General features: G+C 34.3%; 1 protein-coding gene across 1 annotated transcript in view; it reads right to left on the bottom strand.

Moving 5' to 3' along the window:
- kn (EBF transcription factor knot) overlaps nt 1-24310 on the bottom strand; it is a 99728-nt gene extending 75418 nt beyond the window's left edge. The window contains exons 1-3 of the mRNA XM_017609551.1: nt 24106-24310; nt 8151-8368; nt 6567-6622 (exon numbers count right to left, since the gene is read on the bottom strand). Coding sequence (XP_017465040.1) covers nt 6567-6622; nt 8151-8368; nt 24106-24224 — 393 coding nt within the window. The 5' untranslated portion in view covers nt 24225-24310. The remainder of the gene's footprint in view (nt 1-6566; nt 6623-8150; nt 8369-24105) is intronic.
- Nucleotides 24311-27966: the final 3656 nt, after the last annotated feature.

The raw sequence follows: 27966 nt of genomic DNA, 5'->3' as shown, positions 1-27966 counted from the left end.
CGTTTTTTTGGATGTCTATAGGAGATTTTTTTTTTTCATTTCATACAAATCTTAGCCTCACAATAAAGGTTTAGACTTTTTCGAAGTTTTCAAGGTTTTTACCAGTTTAAGGAAAACCCCTAAACGGAGAGATCTAAACTTCTATTGCAGCTCCGAAAAAGTACACTCGGAGGTTTGCATTTTTCGGACGTCGCTGGGACCAGAAATTGAACCATGGACATCTAGAGTAGCAGTAGACACATCGAAGCACTCGGCTACGGCGACAAGAGCATTGCAGAAAATTGCCATAAAATTAAAAAAAAAAGTTAAAATAAGGCAAAGTATTATTTTTACTGATTTTTCTTTCTTTAGCCTTTGATCTTAGAAAAAAAATTATTTTACTTTTCTAAATAAAAGATATACATATGTAGATATTTAATGTTAATAGTTTTACTGTAATTTTTGGTCACTTCATACCAACATAAGCATTTGAAAACTATGTAAAATATAACCGGTTTATCCGGTTTTTTATTCATTTCAAAATAGGGAACCGATTTTTTTCAAATTACAATTTTCCGAATAACCCGAAACCCGGTTTTGGAAAAAAAGAGAATAATCGAACACCCTAACTAATATTCATCGACCGCGTAGCCTATTCCTTGCCCATTATACCCGCATATATACAGAGATACTCATACAATATTTCAGCCACTTATCTGTGCAAATTAATCGGCGCTTTTTCAGCGCGCGAGTGCGCGAGTTTCAGATTTCACTTTTGAAAAATAATGCGTGAAATCGAGATTAGCTGATTTGATTGGGCAAGCGCCAGTTGCCAGCTGAATTGTGTGCATAGAAAACTCACCTAAGTATACAGTTATGACGGCTGACGGAGTGGGGAGAGGGATGGCGATTGAAAATGCGTGCTATGCATTGTTGCTTTTTGTTGAAAATTTTTGAAAATTACCCGCAAATGCATGAAATATGAGTATAATCGCCATTTGGCATTGTTACCATTGCTGCTGCTGCACTTTAATGTGAATTTTTGGTTGTTGTAGCTATTGGACATTGCGGCAAAAGTGAGCAACTAAAATGAGTTGCAGTTTTGTTGTAATGCCTTTGTAACCTAACTGCAAAAATGCAGCAACCTAACCCTAATTATTATCTGATTGTAACTAATGAAGTGGAGAGGGAAGTAATGTGTTTTTTTTTTTGAAAAGCAGAGTGAAAGGGTTCGAAACGGGAATAACAACCCGCCTACCCTTTTAAATGAACATGTATTCGAAATAATCATACACAAAATTTGTTTCTTCGAATGAAAATTGCAATTTTTAAAAATCCGTTTAAGTGCATTTTAGCTATACGATTTTGTATAGGCCCTCCGCTTAAGTGCGCTGAAGACTTTAGTCTCACTAAGTTTTCATTTAAACTTAAGCCAGTTTATTTTCTTATCGAATGTTTGCCTAGAAATTCTTTTTATTGCCTTGACTTAAATGCGTTTCAATATAAGACCTCTATTTTCAGTGTTATTATGGATCAAATCTCACTTAGAAAAATCAGTTTAATACATCATATGTATATATCACTTAAGTGCACTTCGTTTAAAAGCCTAAGGCGTTGTAGACTGTGTTTCGTAATTTTTTTTAAGAATCGGAAAGGGAGTTACAAACGGCGAGGCTATTCTTTTAAATGCGCATGCCTTCGAAATTTCCGTTAAGTTAGTAAAACAAAATCCGTTTAAGTGCATTTTATTTATTATATTTTTAAGAGGTATCCGCTTAAGTGCGCTGAATTTTTGTATACTCAATTCAGTTAAAGTCTTTATCATATAATTGGCTAGGAATTATTTTATTGTCTATCGCTTAAATGCGTTTTATTTAACGGCCTCTATTTTAAGAGTCATTTTGGCTAATTTACGTTTCTATATTAAATCCCATTTTATAGAAATCAGTTTTGAACATAAATATATATCACTTAAGTGTACTCCGTTTAAAAGCCTCCCGCTAAAATGCATTTTTTACTGTGCCCCTACAATTTTTTAACTTCAATTAGTATTTTTTTTTAATAAAATATCAATTGAAAATGCTTTTTGTGCTCCCTTTCACTTAAGTGCGTGCCGCATAAATACGTCTACTTTAAATGCTATCTAACTTATTAATTTCACTAAATATAATAGAGAAATAGAATACCGGTAGAAGACGTCCGCACTGGCGCTTAGGTGGACTATTAAATAAAAGCTTTGCGATAGCGCTTACAACGATTTGACCGTTAAAATAAGAGGAGTTTTCATCTCGTACATTTTGGTAGACCCTACAAAGCTTCGGAAGCAATTAAGGACGACTTTCAGCGAATTTTATAGAAGAAAGCATGAAGGTCAAAGAGATCTCCTGGCGAGAGAAAAAAATCCACGACTGAGGCTATTATTTGGAAATTTATTTATTTGGAAATTAGAGGAAATTTATTTGTCTTTAAAGTGTTCTACTTGCCGCTTTGCTCTTCTACTCTTCAATGCGCGTATAAAAAAACTTTATTGCTTTACTGCGTTATGTAAGTACATATTTACATTGTAATGGCCGACCGATAAATTTTATTGCCGAACGATAACGAAACGTGGAAATTTGCAAAAATGCTTTAATATATTGCATGAATTTTCGATATACTAAAGTACATACATACATACATGTGTAGGTAAGTAGTAACAATGATGGTCGCACATAAAAATACATTAAAACACAATGACTTTCGCCATTGAGGTGTCCATGCTTCTTCCTCTGCTCATGCGTTGGCGAATCACGGCATTTGCGTGGAGCAGCAGTCTTCCATACGTGTGTAGTATGTCCGTCCGATTGCTCCGCCGACCAATGCTATGCGTTTCGCTTTCGCATTGCCTACGAGTGACTACTCAGAAATCTGTTGACATGCAAATTTATTTTATCGCTTAATTAACACGTTGAAAGATAATTTATCATGATTCATGTAGTAAAGTGGGCCTTTGATTGAGTTTATGCGTGTGTGAGTGTTTGTATATGAAAGAGCAATAAAAATAATGTGAAATGGGCACCGATAAATACATAAATATATTAAATGGTGTACGTATGTATGTAGAGATTGAGTTGTATTTGACGAAAGATATCGAACATTTCGAGTAATTCCAAATTTTCAAATCTTTAATAGGCACCTCAACGGACAAATGTTCGTTGTACTTTATTTCTGCATTAGCAGTTGCAATAGGACCAGTTTCTACCGAAGCTTCCGAAGGGCTATATATCTGTCAAACTTCACATTGCCTGCCTGGAATAATTCTCTGAGCAACGATTTAAAATTTTTTTAATTTTCAGTATCCAAAGTACTTAGGTTTAATATGGAATGAAGCTCTTCCAAAAAATTTTATTAAACTCCAACATCTACACACAGAAACTTATTACACGAAACTTTTGGTTTCCTGCAGTCAATTCCCGAACGGCTGTTGTCAATGGGCAATCACTTTAATAGCGAAATCGATTTTTGAACGCATGCAACGATGCCTCAACACGCTAAACGCACACTGAATATCGAATAAAAAATACGCATTTAAGCTTTGTGTAACAACAATAAAAATTTGTCAGTCAAGAAATTAATTACCCTTGAAAAAGAAGCAATTCAGCGAGACACAGTTAGAGGCACACAAATCCACGCACATCGAAGAAGCACACTCAGAAAAAAATGAATCAATTTTATACTGCGGTCACAAAACTACGGTAGCTCCGAAAACGCAAACCTTACCACCACTATAAAAAAATATAGTTAGAATTTGGAAAATTAATAAAACAAATTATTTTATTTTTTTTAAATAGTTCACTGTAACAAAAACTATATAAATAGTTTCAAACTTTGGACAAAATTTGGAAAAACTCATCAAATTTTCATCAAAATTGCAAACTTTTTGATCAAAATTTTCAGGTATGCAGTATAATTACGGTGACCATCCGTTCTGTTTTTTGCAGGACCGTACTGTTTTTCAAAGGTCGGTCCTGCGTAGTTTTTCAAATCTGAAAAACTTGAAAATGTACTGATTTTTCCCAAGTGTCCTGCATTTGTCCCGCATTTTATTCGTTATTTTAATATTATCGGACAATGGATGGATTTTTTCAAAAAAGTGATTTCTGGTAGTTTTCGTAGCTTTTCTTCAATATCTCATGATTAGATTTTCAATCAAATACGCAGTTTCATTTGAATATGTTTTTTTTTTCATTACTTTAAAAATTCGATAAAGAAGATATATCACTACAATAAATTTTGAGCCAAAGATAATGAAAATCGGATTAGAAATGTAGATGCTACGGAGCGCAATCTGCACAAATTATATATTTTTGAAAAGGGCACTTTGTAACTCGTCGTCTACGTCGATTCATGACGTCGATTTTTGACAAATAACTGCGAAAAGTACCAAAAAAACAAAAAAAAAAATTTTATTGTTTTCGTTTTGAACGACTCAAAATTTGCCTATAAAATAATATTTCAAAGATTTTCACTTTTCGGGTAAGCTATTGTAATTATAATATGTTTTACTATACTTTTACAAATATTCATGTAAAAAAAGATTAATATCGATGAAAAAAAAGTGATTAATTTTTAAAGTTTAAAATATATTAATAAATTAGAATCATAAATACTCTTTTGATATTTTTATACTACGTTAATATATGAAGGCATATTTTTGAAAAATGTCCTTCATTTTGAATCCATATTTATGGTCACCGTAAGTATAATAGACCATTTAATTTTACTTTACTAATGTGCAAGTTTGAAGTGGCTAAAAATTGTCGGTAGTTTTTGAAAATTTGTAAAATTTTGATGACAAAATGTGCAACATCGCATGGAAAGAAATGAGGTACTTCAAATTTGCACCTTATTATACTAAAATAACATGGGTTATATTAAACTGCACACCAGAAATTTTCCTAAAAATTTTGATTACAACTTTTGGAACTTTGATGAAAATTTTATGAATTTTTCTAAATTTTATACGGTTTAAAACTTTTATTTTTATTTTATTTTTTGTTACAATGTGAACTATGTATAGATATTAAAAAAATAATAATTTTATAGAAAATAAAGTGCTGGTAAGGTTTGCGTGGCCACAAGTCTACTTCTATTTTTATTTATATTTTTATAATGTTTTTTTGAAATTTCCGAAAAGATTTTGATTAAAAAGTTTGAAATGTTGATGAACTTTTCTAAATTTTGCACAAAGTTTGAAACTTTTATTTATATAATTTTTTTTTTGCAACAGTGTGAACTATATTTAAAACCAGTAATTTAAAAAGAAATTTTTTAAAGACAAGCTTTTAATAGTGGTCAGTGAAAAAAAGAAAAATCGACTCCCACCTAATAATATATCATATATATTTAAATAATATATGTTCTAAATATGAATCAAATCGGACCATAAATACGGGCTTTCCAAATATCTCCACTCCTGTGCCACCTATCAAGCATATATTTTTGTAGAGTTATTCCTTCATGATTACTTACATTTTTAGAACGTTTAAGATTGAAGAAAGATTTCAAAAATTTTAGTTCAAGAGCGAAAAAAGAATAATTAAATCCCAGTTGGACTTATTTTTAGAACACAATTTTTCTCTGCGTGCACGTGTGCCTACTTTACGCACTTTTTTTTAAGTTAGATTTTTGTTCAGGCTTCAAGCTTTCTGTTGCTTCCTTTGTTGTACGAATACGGTAACATGAAACAAAAAAAGATAACTGGTAGAAAACGTGAAATAAAAAAACCATTAAAAACCAGCCATATGGCACAAGTCCTGTTGTCCGTCCATCCGCCTTCCTCAGCACAGCAGCGACAAGGTAGACACTTTTTCTAAATGTTAAATGCTGCGTTTGCATTTCGATGCGTTTCGCAAGCGTACACGCACACACTTACACACAAATACAAACATAAAGGCGGCTGGACACGCCAATGCTGTGTGTAGGCGTTCTAAGGCGACCTGCAGCAAATGTGACGAAAAAAAAGGAGTTAACCCAGTCGCAGTAGAACAAATGGGACTCGCTAAATATGTCTACATGTGTCTACACTATGTTGAGTGCTAAAGAGTTTCGAGGGGGCTGGAGGCAACGCGAAAGAAAGGGGTACTAAGCGTGTGTGTGCCTCAGCCAACGAGCGGGCAACACCCCTATTAGAAGGCTGTTTTTGCTACTAAATACTCGTACGATGGTAGTAGGAACGTACATTCATGTTTGACAACTCAATTTATTGGCGTATACTATGGACGCACTTAATTAACTGTGACAATCAATTTTGAACGCAACTTATGTTCGATTGCACACACACACAAGCGCGCGTGAATGCGAAGGGGCAAATATGGGTTTTTATAGGATTTCTTTTTTCAAAAAAAAAAAAAAAAAAAAGCTTGCAAAAATCGGCAAATGGCAAATGCCAAGGTAATTGATTGCAAATTCTTTCGGGACAAAACGGCGATGGCTATTTTTTTTTTGTATTTTTGAAGAGCACTCACACACTAGCATACATCTTTTTACTTATTCTATTTTAATTTATTTTCCTTTGTTTTCTCTCTTCTAGACTAAAAAGGACTTACCTGCTTTGTCACCGAATCGATGAGTCGCACAAATATGTCTTGCTCTTGGCGCGCACCTGATTAAATTCAAAAAAGAAAAAAAGTTATAAATAAATGTTTAATGAAATCTTTAAATTAAGTAGAATAATTTTTTTTTTAAGAGTTAGTAGCGAATAATAAACGAAATTGAAGTGTAATGGCTTAAGTTTGCATTGATTAAGAAAAAATGTTTGCACTCAAGGGGATTTGTATTGAAGCGGATCTCTTTGCTATTTTGCAATTTCTCTTACTTTATTAGAGTGTTTATCACAACCATACGACACCCACATATTGACATGTTTGGACTATAAATGTTTTTTTTTTTTTAACTTTTTTATAAAAATATAGATAGTTAATTCCATAAAAATAGATCCAAGTTTCAAACTAAGTAATAAAAAACCACAAAGTTTCATCAAACTGTCACACTTTTTTATTCTGAATTTTTAGAAAACTTTTGGGTACAGGTAGTCTTCAGGTCTCTAAAGTGTCAAAAAAGTATTCGGTGTTTTTTTAATCATTAAAAATTATTCGAATTAAAATGTATAAACATTTTTGCAACTTTCTTTCAGCGTATTTTTTTTTTTTGCTTCCAGGAGCATTAATCCATCCTTTGCAATGCACAATAATCAGCGTTCGTACCTCGGAGTTACATAAACGGACGTTCCAAAAGATGGTTTTTAATAACTTCGTTTTATGAAAAAAAAACTTTCACGTGAAAATATATTTTGGCAATTAAGAATTTTAAGGAAAAATTAATAAACTATATTTGACACTTTAGAGACCAAATAATTAAAAAAAAAAAAAAAATCAGCTGATCTAATGATACTAATTGTTCAATATGCCTTGGTTTGAAGTAGATACAAAATACCGTTGCGTTTTAGAATTTTTTTTGTGCCTCTTTCTCTATACAAAAAAAATTTAAATTTTTTATTCAAAATTTTTAGATTTTTTTAAATAATTTTTGGTATGCAGTTTAATTGCCCTTACAATTTTAGTATCATAAAGTGTAAGTTTCAAGTGGCTACAAAATAAATACCTTTTTTTGCTGAAAATGTGTTGAATTTTTATAAATTTTGTATAATGTTTGAAATGTGGATTTATATGGTGTTTGTTGTATAACTAGCTAGGCATTTATAATTTCGCAAAAAAAGATTAACTCCCCTCTCCATTCCCATTTGAATGAAAACCGCACAAGTATGTACATTGAAGCCAAAATCGAGACTTGATACCATGTAGTCCATGGTTTTATTTGCTATCGGACTAAGGCTTGATATTGAGCTATGCCCGAAGGTTCTCGATTTGCACCGCCCAGACTCTCTTCATATGAACGCTCTCTGGCCAAGACTAGTTTACATACAATAACCTTCATACATTCCTTAAGTTTACTTAGAAGTGTATTGACTTTTAAATTTTATTTTCACTTCACCCTACTGAACGAAACTATCAAACTTAGTTCTCAATTGATCCAAACCCTAAATTTTCCTTAGCTTAAATTAAGCTCAGTTTCTCAGCTAATTTTGTTTGTTTAATATTACTTTCTTCGAATTTTCGAAAAATTCCACTTACCATTCGCATAGAGCAGCTGCAGCCGATATTGTATGCCATTATTTGTTTTAGTCGCATCCGATTCGGAATCCTTTTCAATGAAGCCAATAAAGGCTGTGCGCTCAATTTCAATCGGTTGACCGGCACGATCGTACAGCGCAATGACAAAATGGAAAAAATTTGATTTACGTAAATTACTCGGTGGCTGTTTTTCGAAATGTGCGCGGCCGATGCCCAAGCTGGAAGAAGAAGAAGAGAGGCAAGAACGAGTAAGAAATTAGTTGTCGCATAAAAAATTATATGGAAATTGATAAAATAAATGAGCTTAAAAATTATGTAGATATTTTGGATGACAATCCGTCATCTCTTCATTCGTTTCAAAATAGATCATGATGAAAATAAGTAAATTTCAGCATAAAAATTTTGAAAAATATGTCTAAAATTTTTAAATATCAGCCGAAAAGACATTACAAAAATTCGGCCTAATTTCTGAAAACAACCATTTATAAGTGGTTTTAGTTTGCAAATTGTGGCCGCCCAAAAAATTTAATATTTTGCGGTTGTTTGTCAGAAATTCTAACTTTTGAGACACATAAAACTGATATGTTGACATTTTTATGGAAAAAAAATTTTATTTAAGCTGTGTAACAAAAATAATTACATGGTTAATATGTCTCAGGTACATTAGGGTGGTCCAAGTAAAGTCGGAATTTTAATGCTCCTAGTATTGTTCAATATCGAAAAAATATACCCCTATTTTTTATTTTGGAATCAAAAATATTTAGGGGTCACAAACATTTTTCGACCACCCTAACCTACATACAAATACATAAGTATGTATGTATATCTCAAGTTCATCAATATCATGTAATTGACATTATACAGTCATTTGACATCATTAATTATATTCTAGTCAATGACAGGCGACAATCGAGGGTTATTATATTTCGTACAGTGCCGAAAAAAGTATGGATTCGAATGAGAGTTTAGGGCTACACAGTTTTCTAAGCATGGAACTTCACTCAACATAAATATTAGCGACTTCAGGTTGATAACTTTTTTGTTAGTGAAACTTCTTAAGTGACTTCGGAGACGCTTGCAAAAAATATTTAACGTCACGCTGAAGGGGTATTATGCGTGTATAGAAAGTGAACGGTTACGATTACGGGAACGATAAAGATGAAGATAGAAAATAGAAAATAATTGGAATGGAATGGAATTTTAGGACGCCAGAAAAAAAGAAATTTTTCCAAGCTCTCTGGCAGTATTGCCCATTGTACTTAAAACCAACAGACAGATTTAGAGGGTGGAGTAGGAATTCGTTGCTCCTCTGCAAACTTACCAGACTCCTTTATGAATCTTAGCAGTTTTTTTTAGGGAAAGAGAACGTATCTCGTCCGTTCTTAAAACATCCGATCCAAAAGTGTACCATCTAAGTCTGGCGAAGGCTGGACAGCGGTAGATAAAATATGCTGTTCTATCCTCATCCTCCAAACAAAATGTACACAGTAGATTGTCGATGATGCCTATGGTGACTCCATGGATTGGAATCAGTCCTATCAAGGCTCGTAGATCACTTCTTCTTTGTCTGAGAATGACTTTTGCTACCAAGTGATTATGTTTGTTTAACAGAAAGTCCGGACCTGGGTAGAAACTCATTATAGGAGGAAGTGAGTTAATTTGGACCTATTATGTTTTGCATATTTTCACATATTTTGCATGTTTGCATATTTGCATATTTTTGTATATATTTTGCATATTTCCTATAAATAAATTATTATAAGCATGTAACTTTGATGGCAGCTCTTGTTAACTCCGCATGCGACATACTGACCTTCTTCTACCTGAATAGTGCTGCCCAGCTACGTCAGCATAGAACAAATCTAATTTATTTGTGGTATGTTGGCAAGTGCAAGCGATGATGTGAAAATCTTTTGCAAGTTCGCCAACTAAAGCTCAACCCCTTCTTTAAGTACAATAGGTAGGATGCCATCCGGACCAGGCGATTTGAGACTGTCAAAAGACAATGGCATATCTTAGGGCATCTTCGTTAGCGACATTTCTGGCAACAAACCAGTTTTACCTTGATACTGTGGTTCTTGCATACCCTCCCTCACCAGTCGAGGGAGAGCAAGGCGAAACCATCACCTGATTTCCACGAAATTTAGCCTCTAGTAGAACAGAGAGCTCTCCGTTAAAAAGCCATCAGGACTCTTGAGTGAACGCAGCTTTGTGGTTTGGTCCTTCTTCAGAACTTTTACCAGCCTAGCTGTTTGACTCATGGTTTCAATCCCGCTGCAGCACACTTCTAAGAGCGAATTATACTACGTTCCCACGGCACGTAATCCGCTCTCTAATTCATAATTTTATCTCTCATTCGTTATTGGCACTGTAAACAGGGAAGTCTATTTCACTTGTGACCGGTATTCTTTGCTCCACAGCTTTGAGGCAATCCCAGTTAGCTTGGAAGAAGCATTTTACCACAATGGTTCCATCCCTCTCTTATGAACGAGCATTGGCTACAGTACCGGAGGCAATGACGGCCCGGATCAGCGTTTAATTTCCGCAGTAGTCATCTGCCGAGTCTAACCCGCTCTCCCCATTACGGCAATGAGCACAGGGCCTTTTACGGGCTCACAATAAGTTGCCCGGAACCTAGACCTCCAGACGTAGTTACTTCGAGGGAATAGCGAGGGCAGTTTTGCCTCGACCGACCCTTGCATCACTTCTATTCTTGGTTTGAGGCAAGCGTTTCGTGGCGCCAGAGGTCTGTCTGGATGATCGGAATTGGGCAATGCCATACCAGTACCGAGCCACACTATGACTCGAAGAGGCATCGGGACAGCAATTGGTGTATGTCGCTACAGGTTTCCTTCTCTTGCAACGTTCGCAAGCAGATTTGGATGTCGGTACATCCATCAAGTTCCACTGGCTTCTGGAGTAACATATGTAGACCTGGTCCGCTTACTCACAGGAGGAGTTCGGTCAGCCACAGAAGAGTGTTTCCCCTTCCCCGTCATTGGAGGGTAGTTGGCAGCGAACTGCTTCTCCACCTACATCCCCAGCAAGAGATTGGTCCTCTTCCGACTCTGAAGAAGAGAGGATTGACTTTTTCTCCCTACTCTCCTCCAGGATGCGCTCCTGGTCTATGACGTTTGGGACTTTGGCAACGGTTGGGGCCGCAAATGCGGATGATCCCAGGGATACTACTAAAGTAGTTTAAAGAGTTAACCTAAATACAAGTTGTTAATAAATTTGAAGATATGCTTTTAACAAAACTTGTTTCATTTTCCCTGAAATCTTAATAACATGAACACTAGTGCAAACGACTTCGGTCTTGTTTCTTAGGTGTTATTTAAATTTTTGCATAAAAAAGCTTTTTTTAGCATATCTATGTATTTTTTTTTAATTTTTTAATATATTTTGCATAGTTCTTGCTTATTTTTTCCATATATTTTGCATACATTTTCATATTCAATTTGTAAACAAATCCGAGCTCTATTAATCAGATTCATTGGTTGTTATTTTCCTGTAAAAACGGTTGGAAAGAAACTGAGACTTATTTTCAAGGCCTCACTAAAATACTATTGCATGAGAAGTTTTTATCATAGACTCGGCCTAACTTGCATAACTTAAATGGGTCGATTATTTTACCAATCACTTATTTTCAGGCTTAAATTTGTGTGTTTAAATTTATGTTAGTGGATATATCTGACGCATATGCATGTACAGAAGTACACATACATATGTACATAAATAGGTGGTAAATTCGTCATACCGGCATATCCAACTATGATTCCACCTTTTTTTTCTTTTTTCTCGCTTCCACATAAGTATGTCGACATGTACATATGTATATGCATATGAATGCCTATACTTTACATACAACAAATACAATGATGTGTACATATGTAAATATCTAGAAATATGAATATATGATATGTCCGACTATTTATATGCGGTGTCCATGTCAAGCAGACATGATAATTGCTATGAGTGGTTGCGCATATGTTAAATGTCAACAACTTACCGGCGAGTGGATACTACATGCAAACAAATAATCATCTATACATACATACATACATATGAACCCACATGTATATACAAATATATCTGAGGTATCTAATAATAAAGCTACATTTGTAACCACATATCGGATCCGCCGCAGAGTCAGTATGGCAGCTAAATGACCTTATGGGCTTGTAAACGCCTTCAAAAAAGCCACAAAAGAAAGCAAAAAAAAACTTAAAAAAAACCAATCCAGCACATTGAACATTTTGTCCACACCGTAGGATATCATTCAAGCAAGTTACACAACTCTACATAGTCATATACTTATGCGGCGGTGAAAGCAGGACGAGTCCTTAGTCGCGCTACTCTTCAACTGTACTATACATACCTACATATATTTTTTGCACCCTTCCCACCCGCTTTGCAAACAATTTAATTTAGAAAATGCCGTTTTTATCAGATTTTGTTTATTTATTCATGGAAAATTGCACTAGCGTAACACCGTTTGCTGGTATTATTAAATAGTTGCATGACAAAATGTGAAATTATACATAGTCACTCATCTGACTTGGCGCGGCTGAAGTGTGACCCTCGACCTGTGGCAGTGTTTTGTAAAGAAGATTAAAAAATTTCCTTCTCACCCATCGCGATGGAATGTAAATGTTTGGCAAATAATAGTAGGCAAATATTTGATTAAGAGAAATTTACTAGCGTTGCTGAAGAAGAGCGTTAAATATGTATTTAATAAGCGAAGAGAAAGATTTAATTTTGAACACAACTAAAATAGAGAAATTGTGGGTGGACTTGGAGATGAATGTCACCGGCATGTACTTTACAATAATAAAGGCGTACGAATTGAATCGAGCTGCCGACTATTTAGTAGAGCCAAAGGGTCAGAGAAGGAATCCATCTCTCAGATGTGCGGAGAGAAGTCAGCAAACTCCTCAACCAAGCAAAGCGATATGGTAACTGGGATGAATACGCGTCAAACCTATCCACTTGCAACAATATGATTCGCGAAGCCCATTAAACCAGTTTAGAGCTATAGCTAGAAGAACACTTGAGAGACAGTTGGTGCTAAATCTTACTAATAACAACCACTTGAGAAACGATTAGGAAAGGGAACTAGGTCTTCTGACCACCCACTTCCCAATCCACCCAGCCACAGTCGCAACGTCGAAGACTGTATGATTAGCAATGGGTTCATTAGAGCTGTGCAAATCCTTTAGGACAGGATCTTCTTCCTATCAGACGACACAGGTAAAGGTTGAGTGCTCTCAAGCATACTGGGAGAGTTAATTAAAATCAAGATACCCATCTCCCAGTTCAACATCGTTGTTATGGAACAAGGTTGCAGATCGAACTAGAAATGCAAATTGGACTGCAACCAGATAATATATTTCTGGCCGACACGCGGTCAGAAGGACCTTGCAACTTTGCATGTCGGGATTTTCGCCTGGGACTGTGAGCCCATGTGTCCACGAGCAGGCCGCAGGTTTCCAACGGAACTGCTATGCCCTCTCTGTCCGAGGGGGTGGCCTCGAGGAAGCCCTGCCCAACCAGTTCATCACTATGCCAGTGATATCACTGGGACCCAAATCAGCTTTATTTGGAAGTATTCCGAGGCGTTTGAGAGAGAAGTCCCTGATTGGCGCCTGGCCAGAACCCAGAGCTGTTGAGTCTAATGGCTGAGCGAACCGCCAATACTTTGCCCGCAATTCCAAGAGACAGTAAAATTCATCGGTATACGATACATGAGATTGCACCGACCCAAGCTTAGCAACGAATTATCGACAAATAAACAGAAAAGGAGATTTCAACACCAGAAAGTTCGAAGCCACGAAAGCAAAAATTAGAAGTTGCTACTCCTCTGGTTGCAGGCACTTCTCCGTAAGACTAGATAGGCAGAATTAGAAACTCTAAAGAAGTGCAGAGCCGTTTTAAAGAAGTCCGACATCATTCAGGTTTCTTGAAAACCCTTAACTAACTTAACCAAGATTAGGCCAAATAATTCCACTTAGAGCTTAACAAAGAGGAGAAACTCGAATGCTATTTCAATGAGTAATTAATATCGACTTTGCGGTAAGCGGCCACTATCCCAGATCTGACCAATAGCACAAGACGAGCGTCGGGTACGCAGTCTACACTGGCCAACTAAGGAGAATGAAGTTTTAAAGACAATTAAATAAATTATCAGCATCGAAGAGGAGGAAATTATAGGAGATAGAAACAATTTTTTTTTTTAATATTTTGCATTTTGTTTGCACCAAAAAGAGACAACAACAGAATAAAAAATAATAAGCGATTTTAGTTTAATAAACTCATATCTAATCGAAGCTATACAAACAGCTATCACATGCTATTTTACTGGGCTCCCTTCTCACGCTTTCAAACAGTTTCAATACTTTCAATTTAATTGGCTTACTCAGCAGCCATAAAGGCCATACTTTCTATACTCGACTCATATCTACGTAAATAGTTACTCGATTTTTGGATAATTTTTGACCTTTATACCATGGCTGTATGTAGCTGTGCTCACATAAATCAAAAAAATGTGTAAAACTTCATTTGATTTATTATGTAAAATCGATAGTCGAAAAGCATTTTATTTCACATTTATTCTTCCAACAAAGTGGCACTCAATATTTACTGCCACCTTCTCACTCACTCTGCAGCTGTTCCTCAGTTGTAATATTGAATGCATTTTATTGCCCAACATTTGCGATTGCATAAGCAATTGCAGCAGTGAATTTATTGACTGAAAGATATTGCGGTAAGTGGCTAAAAGAGAGGTGGCTTTACGTTAAAGGCAGTGCAATGGATTATTATTTATGTAAAAAATGCATAGATGTGACTGTGCGCTCGTAAAATACCTTGAAATTTGTAAGATATATTTAAAAAGTGTCCTTTTTGATATGGTGAAAAAAATTTCAGCATTTATGTATGTATGCGAAATCGCTTTAACTGACGTGTAGAATTTATTTTTTTTAATTAAAAAAAATAATAATAATTACTTCAAAAATATTATTTTTTTGGTATTTTGTCACGAAAAAGTTGGACGTTTTAATTATTTTGGTTTTTTAACTTCAACAATTTTATAATGAGCTCGAGGCCATTTTTTAAATGAAAATTTATTGTGGAAAAGCAACAATAATTTGAAAAAATGGTAGAAGTGATAGCTATTTCGGAAATCACCACATTTCCTCATCAGACTTCTTTCAGTAGGATTCGAACCGACGATCNCTTTTAAAACTTCTTTTAAAAACTTTTTAAATACAAATTTTTTTATCGTTTTCTTTTAGTTTTTAATAACAAATAATATAAAAATAACTAAGAAACTGCACCTGCTTTTTTGTATATTTTTTTTTAAAGAGCTTTTAAGTTTCAAACTTCTTAAAATTAAAAAAAAAATTGATATGTAAATATGGAGTGCAAACTTTTACAAGGAACTGCCAAAAATCCTCATGCCCTCAGAATAACTCTGCACAATTTCGACAAGGTCCTCGGTATAACTCACATTTTACTAAGAAGAAAACCACTTTTATATTTATTTTTTGAGGCCCTTACTATGAAGAACTACAAATAATAAAATCAAAAATATTTATGTACATGAAAATTTAAAAAAAGAAGAGAGTTGGGCATGCATACCTACATACATATGTATCATTATTGCATGTTAAATTCTGTTTAGTCTTTACTATGAAAATAAAAATATTTTGTAAAAAATTTAAGAACTAAAAAATTTCATATAAAATAAAAGTATTTACTGAAAAAATACTTATAGCCAGTTTCACAACAGCAAATTAAACGAAAATTTATTTTTTATTTGAATTTAATATGGAAACTGGCAGGAAAAAAATAATTTTTCACTTAAATTCGTGAAACTGTCTCTTACAGCCGGTTTCGCAAGCAATTTAAATGGAAAATTAATTTTTATTTTCTGTCAATTTCCGTATAAAAGTCAAAAAACTTAACTCATTTTTCACATAAATTGCTGTTAGAGCCATTCAAGAAGCAAAATAAATAAAAAAGTGTGTAGTATTTTAGATAAAAGATTGAATTGTGTCTAATAAAAAGTTAGCTAGAATTCACCAACTTTTTAATTTTTAAAATATTGTGTTGTAAAGATGAAAAATATGTCATATTTGCAATTTTAATTCTCTATGTTCCTGATATAATGAGGACAATATAAAAGTATTTTTTTATTTTTATATATAAAAAAATTTAAAAAAATATCAAATTTTTTTTAATTTCTTTCACGTTTTTACTGTAAAGAATCTAACAAGGCAGTTTACAAAAATTTAGAAAAAAGTTAAATACAAAATTTTAAAAATTATTTCAAGTTCTTACTATAAAGAATCTAATAAGGAAGCTCACAAAAATTTATAAAAAAAATTGTATGAAAAATTTTTAAATTTTCTCTCAAGTTTTTACTGTAAAGAATCTTATAAGGAAGCTGCCAAAAATTTAGAAAATACATATGTAAGATAAATGTTTAATATAAAGATTCTACAAGGAATCAAACTACTCTGCATGTCTGGCATTTCACATGTTGCGGCTAACAAAATTTTTGAAAGAATTTAAATTTTCGGTGATTTATTTTTATTTACTATTTTTATTTTACTATTCTTCTAAATTAAACCAACGTCAATTTTGCTGCAGGTATTTGTTGAAAAAATACAATTTGCATAGACAATTGAAAGTGCATTTGTTTCACGCTGCAAAATGGATTTTCTTCATCTACGAGGGCAGCTTCATTGTCAGTGATTTTACGAATTTTTCGCGTCAAATTTGAAGCAGTCTACCCCATTTAGTTTGCATTTGAAAACATACCAACTCGCAAGTTTTTTTGATACAATACGTTTTACATGAATATTTGAGAAGGAAAAAGTTAATCTATTCCGCTCAATGGGTGCAGCGATTGCTAAGACTCGACGAAAAGCGGAACAAAGTAAGTAGGTTGCAATTTGCTTCGCCATCCAGTATATTTACCATATTTAGCCCCCCTGCGGCTATTTTTTGGTTCCAAAACTGATGAAGTGGCTCTTTGGTTATCCCTATAACTAAGTATTTTCGAGGATATTCATATTTATGTATGTCAAGCAGTGTTGCGTTTTTCCATACAGAAAATTTGCTTCGCCGTTAAGTTCCGTTACGTACAGAAATTTTCGAAAATCACTTGACATGGCTTTATTAAAAACCTTTTTTTACTGAAAAGATTGATTTTATATAAAATATCACTGTCTTATCAAACCGCGCTCGTAATTTATTTCGATTGTTTTGGTATGATTTAGTTAGGTACATTTTTTATAACAAAAAAAAATGAATTTCTTATTTAAAATTTTTTTTTATATTTATCTGTATCTACAACATTTTTCGCGCTGCCGCTTTTTTATCGAGTCAAAAAAGTGCAAAATTCGTGTGCATACATACATACATACATTGACATTGGATTGACTGACTGCACATCAGAGTAGAACAGAGCATAAAAATACGTACATACATACGTACATATGTATATATGTACATACATATGTACATATGTTTGTAAATATGTATATATGTACATACATATGTACATATGTTTGTATGTACATTTGAGTACTTTTGCTTAAAAACACACCCACACGCTGCTATTTATGTATACTCGTGAAGAAACATTTTTGACAAAATAGCTTAACTTAATTTATTGTTTTTGCGCTGAAGCAAAATAAACGGAGCATTCCAAATGGATATTTAATATTTAAAATGAATTTTCGTTAATTTAAATTTTTCAACTGTAATTTTTAATAATGCAAAGTTCAAAAAATTTTACAAATTCGTTGTTTGAGTGCGTTGTACTGAGAGATTTTTAAGTCGATATGTGCCTTTAGAGGATTCTGGCAAACGCTAGGAATATGGATATACTCATAGAGGTACATATGTGTATATAAATATGTACGCACATACATATATACATACATATGTATGTGTGCATGGATTTGTATCTATATATGTGTATGTGTTCATACATTCGATTGCTGCCCCTCAAAATAAGCGATATCTACTATTTTCTTTGTTTACAAGCATTTTTCATCAAATTGCAGATTCACATACTTACATATGTTTGTATATACATTAGATCGTACCGGAAACAAAAGTTCGCCGTACACCCCTAAGTTTAGAGGATTTGTGCAAGGCGATTTCGAGTCGTATGATATATATGTTTTTGCCTCGAGAATTATTTTTTGTTTTTTTTACAATTTTATTAACCTCACCCTAATGTTAAAAAAAAACTTTCCAAAAATTTATTAAATTTTGCTAAGGAGGTATTTTGTTTATTCCAGTAGAAGTATAAAAAAAATTTACTCCCCAGTGTACACCGAAAAATTTAAAAAGGCTTGGAAAAAAATCGCTTTGAAATTGCTTTTCAAAAATACTTTTTTGTTTGTTTTTAATGTGGCACGCTCTAATGTATGTACATACACATATATGTATGGACATATGTGCATAAATATCACCATACAAATGCGCAATTAATGCCCGTAATTTCCCGTCAAATCTAATTTCTGTCCAATTTAACGCCATTTTTTCTTTTTTCACGGCATCAAATATTTCTGAATCTCCGTTTCTATTTATTTTTTTCTCAATTTTTCTTCTTCAATTTCTCACATTTCAAGCGCTTTTGTCCTCTGAAAAATTTTTCACTACAAATTTTTGTATATACCTCAATGCCTTGTCATGATTGTGATTTGCCGTCGCCAAATACAAAAGTCCTGCGGTCATTTTTCTCAAACACTCACTACCACTACTACAACTACTACTACGACTACTGGCGCTTAAAACTCCATTCACACTTTCATTTTCACTGTCAACTAGGAATTCAGCAGCTTCTACGCTTCTTTTGTACTTTTTCTCGATTTTGGAAACATCACTCGCTTTAAGCATCTCAATGAAAACTAACCAAATAAAAAAGCTTTCTCAGACAAAACGAAATCCCTTTGATAAGCACCAAAACACCAGAAATAAATATGTACAGCAGAAGAAAACCTTAGAAGAGCGCCGCAATAAGTAGACGAAATGTGTGTAGTAAAAAGGAAGCCAAACGAAAGTGAAAATAACAAGTAAACAACAACAATATAAACACATAAAATAGCACAACAACAAGTACGAATAAACAAAACTAAGCGCCAGAGAGAAAAGGGCAAAGACATGGTTGACTTTGAGTCAAGAAAGGACTTCATTACAGGACGCATAGGCACGCACATACATACGTACATATTTAGATACAAATAAACACACATGCAACAGAGGATACTACACAAAAGTAAACAGTTAATATATCCTTGCGAAATTTAACTAACTGGTGTATTTACTAAGGAAGCATTGACGGCGGCAGCAGTGAGCTTATGGAGATACGGATGAGTGGAGTGGAATGTTGCGTTTAGTTGAGTTGAGTGCCCAAGGCGCGCGAGCAAGTTTATGCCGCTAACATGGAGTGAAGGAGTGAAGCTGCAGTGCAGCATACAAGAGAGCAATGACACCCGCCAAAGGGGGTTGAAAGTTGGCGCGAAAACCATCTGTACATGGTTGCCAAGTACAAGCAAAAAGTAGTAGAATTTTGGCAAAGCGACACCTCCAATTTGTCGCCAATATTTTTGTGCTTTTTTTTGAGTGAGTGAGTTAGTGAGTGAGTGCGTTTTTGAGTGTGTTCTTGGCAAGTAAAATAAAAAAATAAAAACTTGCCAAAAAGAAGCTTTAGGTTAAACCCGATACAAAAGCTATACCGGCGGCAGCAGAAGGGCACCGCCAAATTTTTAGCGTCGCTGTTGCTTTTTGCTGCTTTTCAACATACGAGTACCTCCTCCACTTCCCCAACAAAGTGTATGGAATAAAACGCAATAAAACGCTGTAGCACGTGGTTGTACAGGGTCGAAATTGAGTGCGTGGATTGATGGTTGTATAAATTAAGAGTGTGTGTGTGGCGGTTAATTTTTCGGGGGAGACTTTTGCGAGACGTTTCGCATTACAAATTCCCAACGGTAAAGGGTGGCATGCAACAGCGGCGCAGTGTTGACACATGAAAAGGGGGGGCTTACATATGGAAGTACATAAAAGCCTCAGGGATGCTCTAGTTACTACGTATATGCGTGCATAGCAGGTAAACAAATTACGTATCTTTATTTGAGTAGAATTCAATGCCACCATAATTTTGGAATCGCCACATGCATACGAAAAACACACTTCCGAGCACTGAGCTTTTGACCTGTTCATCCATATGAAACGGACTAACAAAACTAACTAAGGCTTTCGCTCAACTCCGAAGGGTTCCAAAAGCTTACATATTTTTTTATCTTTAGATTTATGGAATTGTAAAATATTAATTTTTGTTCGGATTTACATATTATTCTATTTACTAATTTGTCGCTATTTCGACTTGTACCGTTGCGTATGAAGACCTTTTTGTGTATTCTAAAATTAATGAATAAGAATTGTAGTCGATTTCTCACCAAAAATAGTTATTCAATTGTCTGAAAAATATTGGGTTAACTGGGTTAGCTTAGTTGTCTAGCGAGAGCCCTTACGAGATGATTTCTTAGAGGTTAGTTACCGCTTGGCGCCGCCATTTTGTAGCATTTTGTTTGATAAATGGAACCTAGTTATATTTCTGTAGGCCTAATTAGTTAAGCTAGTTATTAAGGGTTTATATTTTTTTAGTTCAAAAAACTTTACCATATCCATATACAATCCCTATATTGCTACATATTTGTGTTCTGAGAATTGAATGTATTTTTATGAATGAAAATCTTTAGCTATTAATGCGGTAATTATTCTACATTTTCTGTTATCCACTGTTCTCCAAGTATTACATCGTTTTTTTTTCGTAGACAAGTATTTTAAAATTAGCAAGTTTTTGAAAATTTAAAAGAAATTTTACTAGGACGCCTAAAAGTTTGGAATTTTAAAATTGTATAAATTTCTTTCACTCAGAAAAAGGTTTAGTTATAATAACCAAGATTTGGTTATAGTGACCAAGTGGCATAGTTGGATATGGCGAAATAAATATCTAGTTCACGAAAGTCTGCAATTTACTTGAGCCTTCTAGTTGGGACAAATGTATATTTNAAATAATGATTTAAAAAATACAGTTCTTACTAAAAAACATTTAAGTTACTTATTTAAGAAAATTCAAAGTTTTCAATTAATTTTGTGTTGTTACTCAGAAAAAATTTTATGAAATTTAAACTTTCTAACATTGTTAAATGTTTAAAGTTTTTTTATTTATTCTTTGGTGTTATTTACCTAAAAGAAAAAAATTATATCCAAAATATTAAAACTAAAAAAAAATTGTTTTTACCATAAAAAAATTTTAATTTAATTTACAGATAGTTCACAGACAAGTTTAAAGCTATTAATCAATTTTGTGTTGTTACTTTGAAAAAATAGGAATTTTAGAATTTCTAACATTTTAAGGGCTGCTCTCAAGAAAAACGAAAAATCATATAAAATGACGCACAAGAAATGGAAAAGTAGTGTTTCTGTCAAAATTTCTTAAATCAGTTTGCAGCTCTCAGGAAAAAATGGTCGTTTATTTATTTTTTCAAGAATTTTTCAGCACAAGCAAAGCCATTTTTTTTGTAATTTTACTTGAGAGTTGAAAACAGCCCTTTAAGATGATTTGTTAGAAAAGTGAGTTTCAAATTTTTAAGACCAAATTTTTTTAAGTGTTTTCCATAAAAAAAAACGCCGTCACGCTCAATAAAATTGTTTAATTTTTTTTAGTGTAAAATTGTATATCCTTTTTAACTAAGAAAAATCCTTTAAAATTTCTAAAATTATTAAGATGCATCTGCAGAAATAATGACCGTAAAATTTTTTGGATTTTTTGTTGCAAGAATTAATGTAAAAAAACTTGGTATCCAGATCTCGAGAAAAATAAAACTTTCATATAAAAACCCCGCTCAGGAAATGTAAAAGATTTTTTTCTATCAAAATTTATTAAAACAGTATGCAGCTCACAAGAAATTTCATACATTTCAAGGATGTGAACCGGGCGTGAACTGAACCGGGTTTGAAACGGATTTTTTCTACCAAGTAACTGAAACAATAACCGAACCGAAATTTTTTACAATTGTTTGAGCCGAACCGATTTGTTTGAACCGAACCACTTTTTAAAAAAGTATTTCAAGATTTTTAAGAATTAGCAAGCATTCAAATTAAATTAATTTTTAAAAGAGGATAAAAAATATTTTACATTCAAATTAGTTTTGTTTTTTGGTTTTGAAATAAATGAAAGTGGTACATCTTGTAACTTTTTTTTTAATAAATTCTTTACTATTAAGAGGAAAAAAGAATTATTTAAATGAAAATATTTATTACCGTTTGGTCGAGAAAATGGCCCTTAAAGTGTTTTAAAGCTTTTTTTTATGCTTACAAAAATCTTATTCAGTTAAAAATAAAAAATAAAATAAATATTTTATTTATTTTAAGTTGTAAGCATTTTTTTGTTAACAAAGAAATCGTGCTCACAATAAAGAAACCATAAACGGAAAATCCAGTTAAGGGGTTTTACCACCCCGACGGTCGAAAAATGGCGTAAAAAATAATTTTTGTTGCGCAGATATGAAATTTATAAAAAAGACTTTTGTTTCACTTACAACAATTTCTTGCACTAAAGGCAGAGTTTTGAACAATATAAACAAATGTTATAAAGAATCGGTTAAGTAAAACTGACAAAAAATGTGCATACCGACTTTCTGCGCCTTTCTACCAATCCCACTGCTTTTGAAGAAGATACTTTGAATTTCGGATTGGAGAAGCGCTTAAAATATTCTTAAGAGCTTAGACGTAGATTTTTTTAAGCGAAAACATTTTTTTTTATTATTTTATTTTTTCACCCTTTGTAACCCTTTAATAAATAATTTTTTAACGCAATATATTTTTTTATTTAATAGATGTAAAAAATACTTAATATCTACTAAAAAAGCAAGTAAACGATTAATCTTTGATAAAAATGTCGTAAATTTTTACAAATTTATATAATTCTAAAAAAACAATGTCACACAATTTTCATTTTTTTTTTTTATACATGTTTTTGACCAAGCGTAAATTTAATTTGTTTACAAAGTGCAAGCCTTTTTATTTTGAGCCAAACTAGTTTTCGGCAGTTTTGAAATTCCGTCCAACCCGTTTTTTCCAAATTTTTTCAAAATTATGCTAAGCAAAACTCGGATTCTCTCAAAAAGGAACCTTTTTTTATAAAAAAAAATATATGGACATACATATTAGATAACAGCGATCAAACGTTCGAAAAAAGTTTCTAAGTTTTTTTCAGTACTGGTTATTAATTGGCAAAAAATTCGTAATTCGTAAATAACGTATTGATGCAATTCTCTCGCAAAAATTTTTCTATGAGCACGGAGACTTATGTAATAGACGAATCTTGAGCCTCCGATCGGCTGAGATACCTACAATGAATTGTTCTGAACCTTCTTCAACTTTTCCAGGGGTGATGAAAATTCATCCAAGACGCATCTAACAGCCCATTGCCATCAAAGGCTGGAGATAAGAGATAAGAGGCCAAATAAGTTCTAAAAATTTTAACATGGAATGATCGGCAAGGCTTAGATACTTTTGAATTTTATACTTTTGTTTGGTTTATACTAAATATGAGCAACTAGCCCCTCTGAATTGTGATCGCCTTGAATGAACTATAAGATACACCCTGCCAAATCCAACCGATAACTAAAAAGAAACCTTCGAAGCCAAAACTTTCAGCCATATTGCCATACTTGAATTGTTTTAGCGAAGCATAAGAGATGCAGTTAAGTATAAAAATAATCTTCAAACGGCTGGTAAAGTATTCCTACTTCCACTTATACCTACATACCTACTTATGCATCAAAAATCGTTAGATAGCGAGCATTCCTAACTTTTCGAAAAAACCCCACTCATTTCATCGAACCTCCATTTTATGTCCACTTACTTGCTCTGATCGATTACCGGCTGCATCCAGGCGCGCGCTCCTAACGGCTCCTCCTTCAGCGAAGTCATGGGACCGCGCGGCTGATTCATATCCGCTGCCGTTGGTGGCAGACCAAACATGAGGCCGCTCGCCGAACGTGGACCGGTCGACGGATATAGCTTGCGGCCCCATTCTAATTCGAGCGTGGGCCATGGTGTGGCCGAGCTAAAGCCCGGTACTGGTTCGTCAGAACGCAGCTTGAAGCCGTTACACGCACGGAAGGGATGAGAAAAAGAGCAAATTGTTGGTGTGAAGGCGGTGACGCGGAGTGGAAAAAAGCACGAAATTAATTCAGTATAGAAAACTAAATCGTTTATGAGTTATTCAACACTGCATGTGTTGTTGTTTCTGCCACTATTTGTTCGCTGTTTTTTAAAGCGCGCGTTTTTTCTGCAGCTAACGCCAATAACAACAACGACAGTTAATTTGTATACAATCACTTGTTTTTTTTTTTTTTTATTACGCGCTCAGTTAAGCATTTACACTTGCGACTCGGCTTATTCACACTTTCCCCTCGTGGGGTTTCACACAACTGCTGCTACTGCATCAAAAAACATTTAATAAAAAAATCGCACACAAACACATACACAATGACGCGCAAAAGGTACGCACACTTTTCTGCCACACTGTCTCACAACGCCAAACGACACACACTGTCAATCAATTGATTGTTTGGTTAGTCGGCCGATCGATCGGTCGGTCGGTCGTTTTGGGACGCCCGCTCGGTCACTGGTGTATACGCAAATTCATCGAATTATTCCAAAAATATTCAGTGTATGTGCAATAACTAATTTGTTTGACAGCTGCGCTGATTTGTACAAATTTCATTGACGCTCTCGAAATATCAAAAAAGCCCGTTGAGAATTAGGGATTTTCCCGGATTGAAGCAGCTATAAAAAAAAAACACAAAAAAAATAAGTCAGCTCAAGCTGGCACTACAGTGTTTTGGCTCAAATGTGTGACGCTACTCTTGCCCAAGTTCTTGCGACAGCTGTACCGTCCCGAGTGGCTGTTAAACCCCAACTGAATCCCGCAGTGTGATGTTATGACCGGCATTGCCGCTGCTGAGGCTGTTACGGCCGCTGCGGCGCGCACACAATGCCGACGAGCCAAATATAGCCAGCGACGGCGCAGCAGCAGTCAGCCTTGCAGGCCAGCCAGCCAACAAGCCAGGCAGCTAGCACGGTATCGGAACAAAGTGACGCAGTAGACGACGTCAACAAGCACGACGAATCACCATTGGCGAGGGTTCAATTGCAAAAGCAAAGCAAAAGGCACAGCGCCGCACAGCACAGCAAAGCAGCAATAACAATAAACGCTTGGGAGTGTGCATGTGAATGAGTGAGCGCATGACAGCGTGTGTGTGTGTGTGTGTGTGTGTGTGTGTCAGGGTGTGCGCGAATGAATAGGACACCACTGCTGGAAGTGAAGCAACTAAAACCCACTGCGAAGAACAACAACATAAATGGTGGTGATGGTGGTGGTAGCTGTAGCAGCATTGTTTTTACTAATGCAGTGCAGCAAGGCCAGCGAAGGCAGTGCCAGAGTGTCGATATAGCAGTGTATTGTTGGGCAGCGCCAGAGCAGAGCAGAGCAGTTGTAATGCAGTGCAAACTGCTTTGTTGTTGCCTGCAGTCAGTAACCAACCAACCAACCAACCACCAATGACACAAAGTAAAAGGCAACAACAAAGTAGCACACAGTGAACAACAATGGAAGGGGTGCAATAAAAAAAAACATACTGTGTTTTTTGTAGAAAAAACGGTAAATAAAAAATAATAAAAGCAGTCTAAAAATCCTAACCTATCACTAGTGGTGCTGCGCTGAGCAGGCGCATCGACGCAAGGCACTTGTGGGGTACGAGCAGTGTTGCCGTTGTGCGACTAAAGGAGCAATTTGGCCCTTTTCAGGCACCAATACCCTTTGACCCGACTTTTTGAAAATTGCAATTTTTTTACCCTTTTCCAAAATAATAACTTGCTATTATTTAAAAAATATTTTCTCCTATAAGTACGAAAAAATGTAGCACTTAAAACTTTTAAAGGAATGCAACTCTTCTCCTTGCAACAACTCGATTTCTGTATTTTTTTTCAAAGCTTTTTCCGCTATTTTCTTTTTAAATTCAACAGCGGAACGTTCTAGCAGCGAAATGACTTAGTAATACATCTAAATTTGATTTTGACATTGGATCTCAGATTAATTCTTTTGCTAGTATCTAAATGAAAGCAAAAACAATATGGTGGCCCTTTTTTCGTCAAATATCCTTTTTTGCGACTTACTGAAAATTCTAAACGGCAACGGTATACGAGTGCTATTTACAGCAACGTCTACTGCGTGTGGCGGAATTCTCTAACTAGGAGTAGGTGTCAGTGATCGGACCTAAAATAATACTGTGTGGTAGAATCTGGAAAAAATTTAGATTTCAAAAAAATGTGGTAGATCTCAGTTTTTGGACAGTTTATTATTTATTTATGTCTTTTATGTACTACGAAACAGAAACTATAATAACTTTTAATAGTGTCGGGACAGTTTAACAATTTGTCAATTTTTTACAAAAGTATAGCTCTTTGTCTAAAAAACTATATAAATCCGAATTTCAAACTTTGTGCAAAAATTAAAAAAATTGTCCAACGTTTCACGTAAATTGCAAACTTTTCAATTAGAATCTCCAGGAAAAAAAACTTTTAAATTTTAGTACATGTAAAAAAGTGCGAATTTTAAGTTGCTAAAAACTGCGTTGAGTTTTGGAATTTTTTTTTTCTTGACAGTGTAAAACAGTTCCTTCGTTATAAAGATATTTTTCGAACATACTTTGAGAGATTTCTCCAACCTTGCGGAGTGCTGCCTGCTTTTCTTTTTATCACATCACGATTTAGCGAACAAAGGTGGTGCGTTCCGCAAACTGTTACCTATTTAACGCCTCAGAAACTTTAAATGCACTGAAATTCACTAATGCTTTCACAAATCTGCGATCTTTAAAATTTTCTTTATTAATTCTTTTTATAAATCATATATTTTGCATTCTAAGACAATTGAAACAATTGAATATTAAGAAAATTGGCTGTTTAAGAGTTTATTTTTATTTCTTCCTCCCGTTCGGCTTTGTTTACTTTTAAATCAGTTAAAATGTTTAAATCTCATCGCAGCCGGGAATGCGAAATCTTGCTTTCTCTCATTATTGTTATCACATTGTGTTTAATGCTGGACAATTTTTGCTCCCAAAATTAAAAGCATAAAAAAATTATGTCGAGCAAAAATTAAACTACTCCAAAACGCGAATATGTGATAGACTTCAGACCTTGTGTGGTAGAAATGGTAGATGCTCATAAAGGGGTAGATCTACCACAATGTGGTAGAAGTCCGACCACTGCTAGGTGCAATAAAACAGTCGCATACATACAGTGCAGTGCAGTGAAGGACTACTGGGTCGACCGACATCCACCGCTCTGAAGAAGAACGATGACGTTTGTTCTGCAGTCTGCCTCCACTGAGAGGCTGTTGCTGTGCGCGAGCCCAGACAATGAGCTTGTGCGTTTGAGTGTTGCACACACTGAGAAAAAGGATTAGTTTCGACAACTAAAGATATTTAGTTCCCGAATTTTGACACTATTTGGGAACTGTTACCAAGGATTGGGAACTATTACCATCGATTGGTTATTATAACTAAATATATTAAAGCTTCTAATATTCATCTAGGTTGTAACAAATCGTTAATTTAGTTGAAGGGTTTGGTTAATACTAATAAATATTTCTTTGAAGCATATTTCTACAAATTCCATTCAACTTAACGTATGGTTCATAAAAGGATGTTATTAAGCTCTG

The sequence above is a fragment of the Rhagoletis zephyria genome, unplaced genomic scaffold, assembly GCF_001687245.7.
Source record: "Rhagoletis zephyria isolate East Lansing unplaced genomic scaffold, Rhagoletis_zephyria_1.1 Rzeph_scaffold_00235, whole genome shotgun sequence".
In the NCBI taxonomy this organism is placed as follows: domain Eukaryota; kingdom Metazoa; phylum Arthropoda; class Insecta; order Diptera; family Tephritidae; genus Rhagoletis; species Rhagoletis zephyria.
The sequence above is the reverse complement of the archived record's forward strand: the minus strand, read 5'-3'. Positions and strand labels throughout refer to the sequence as shown.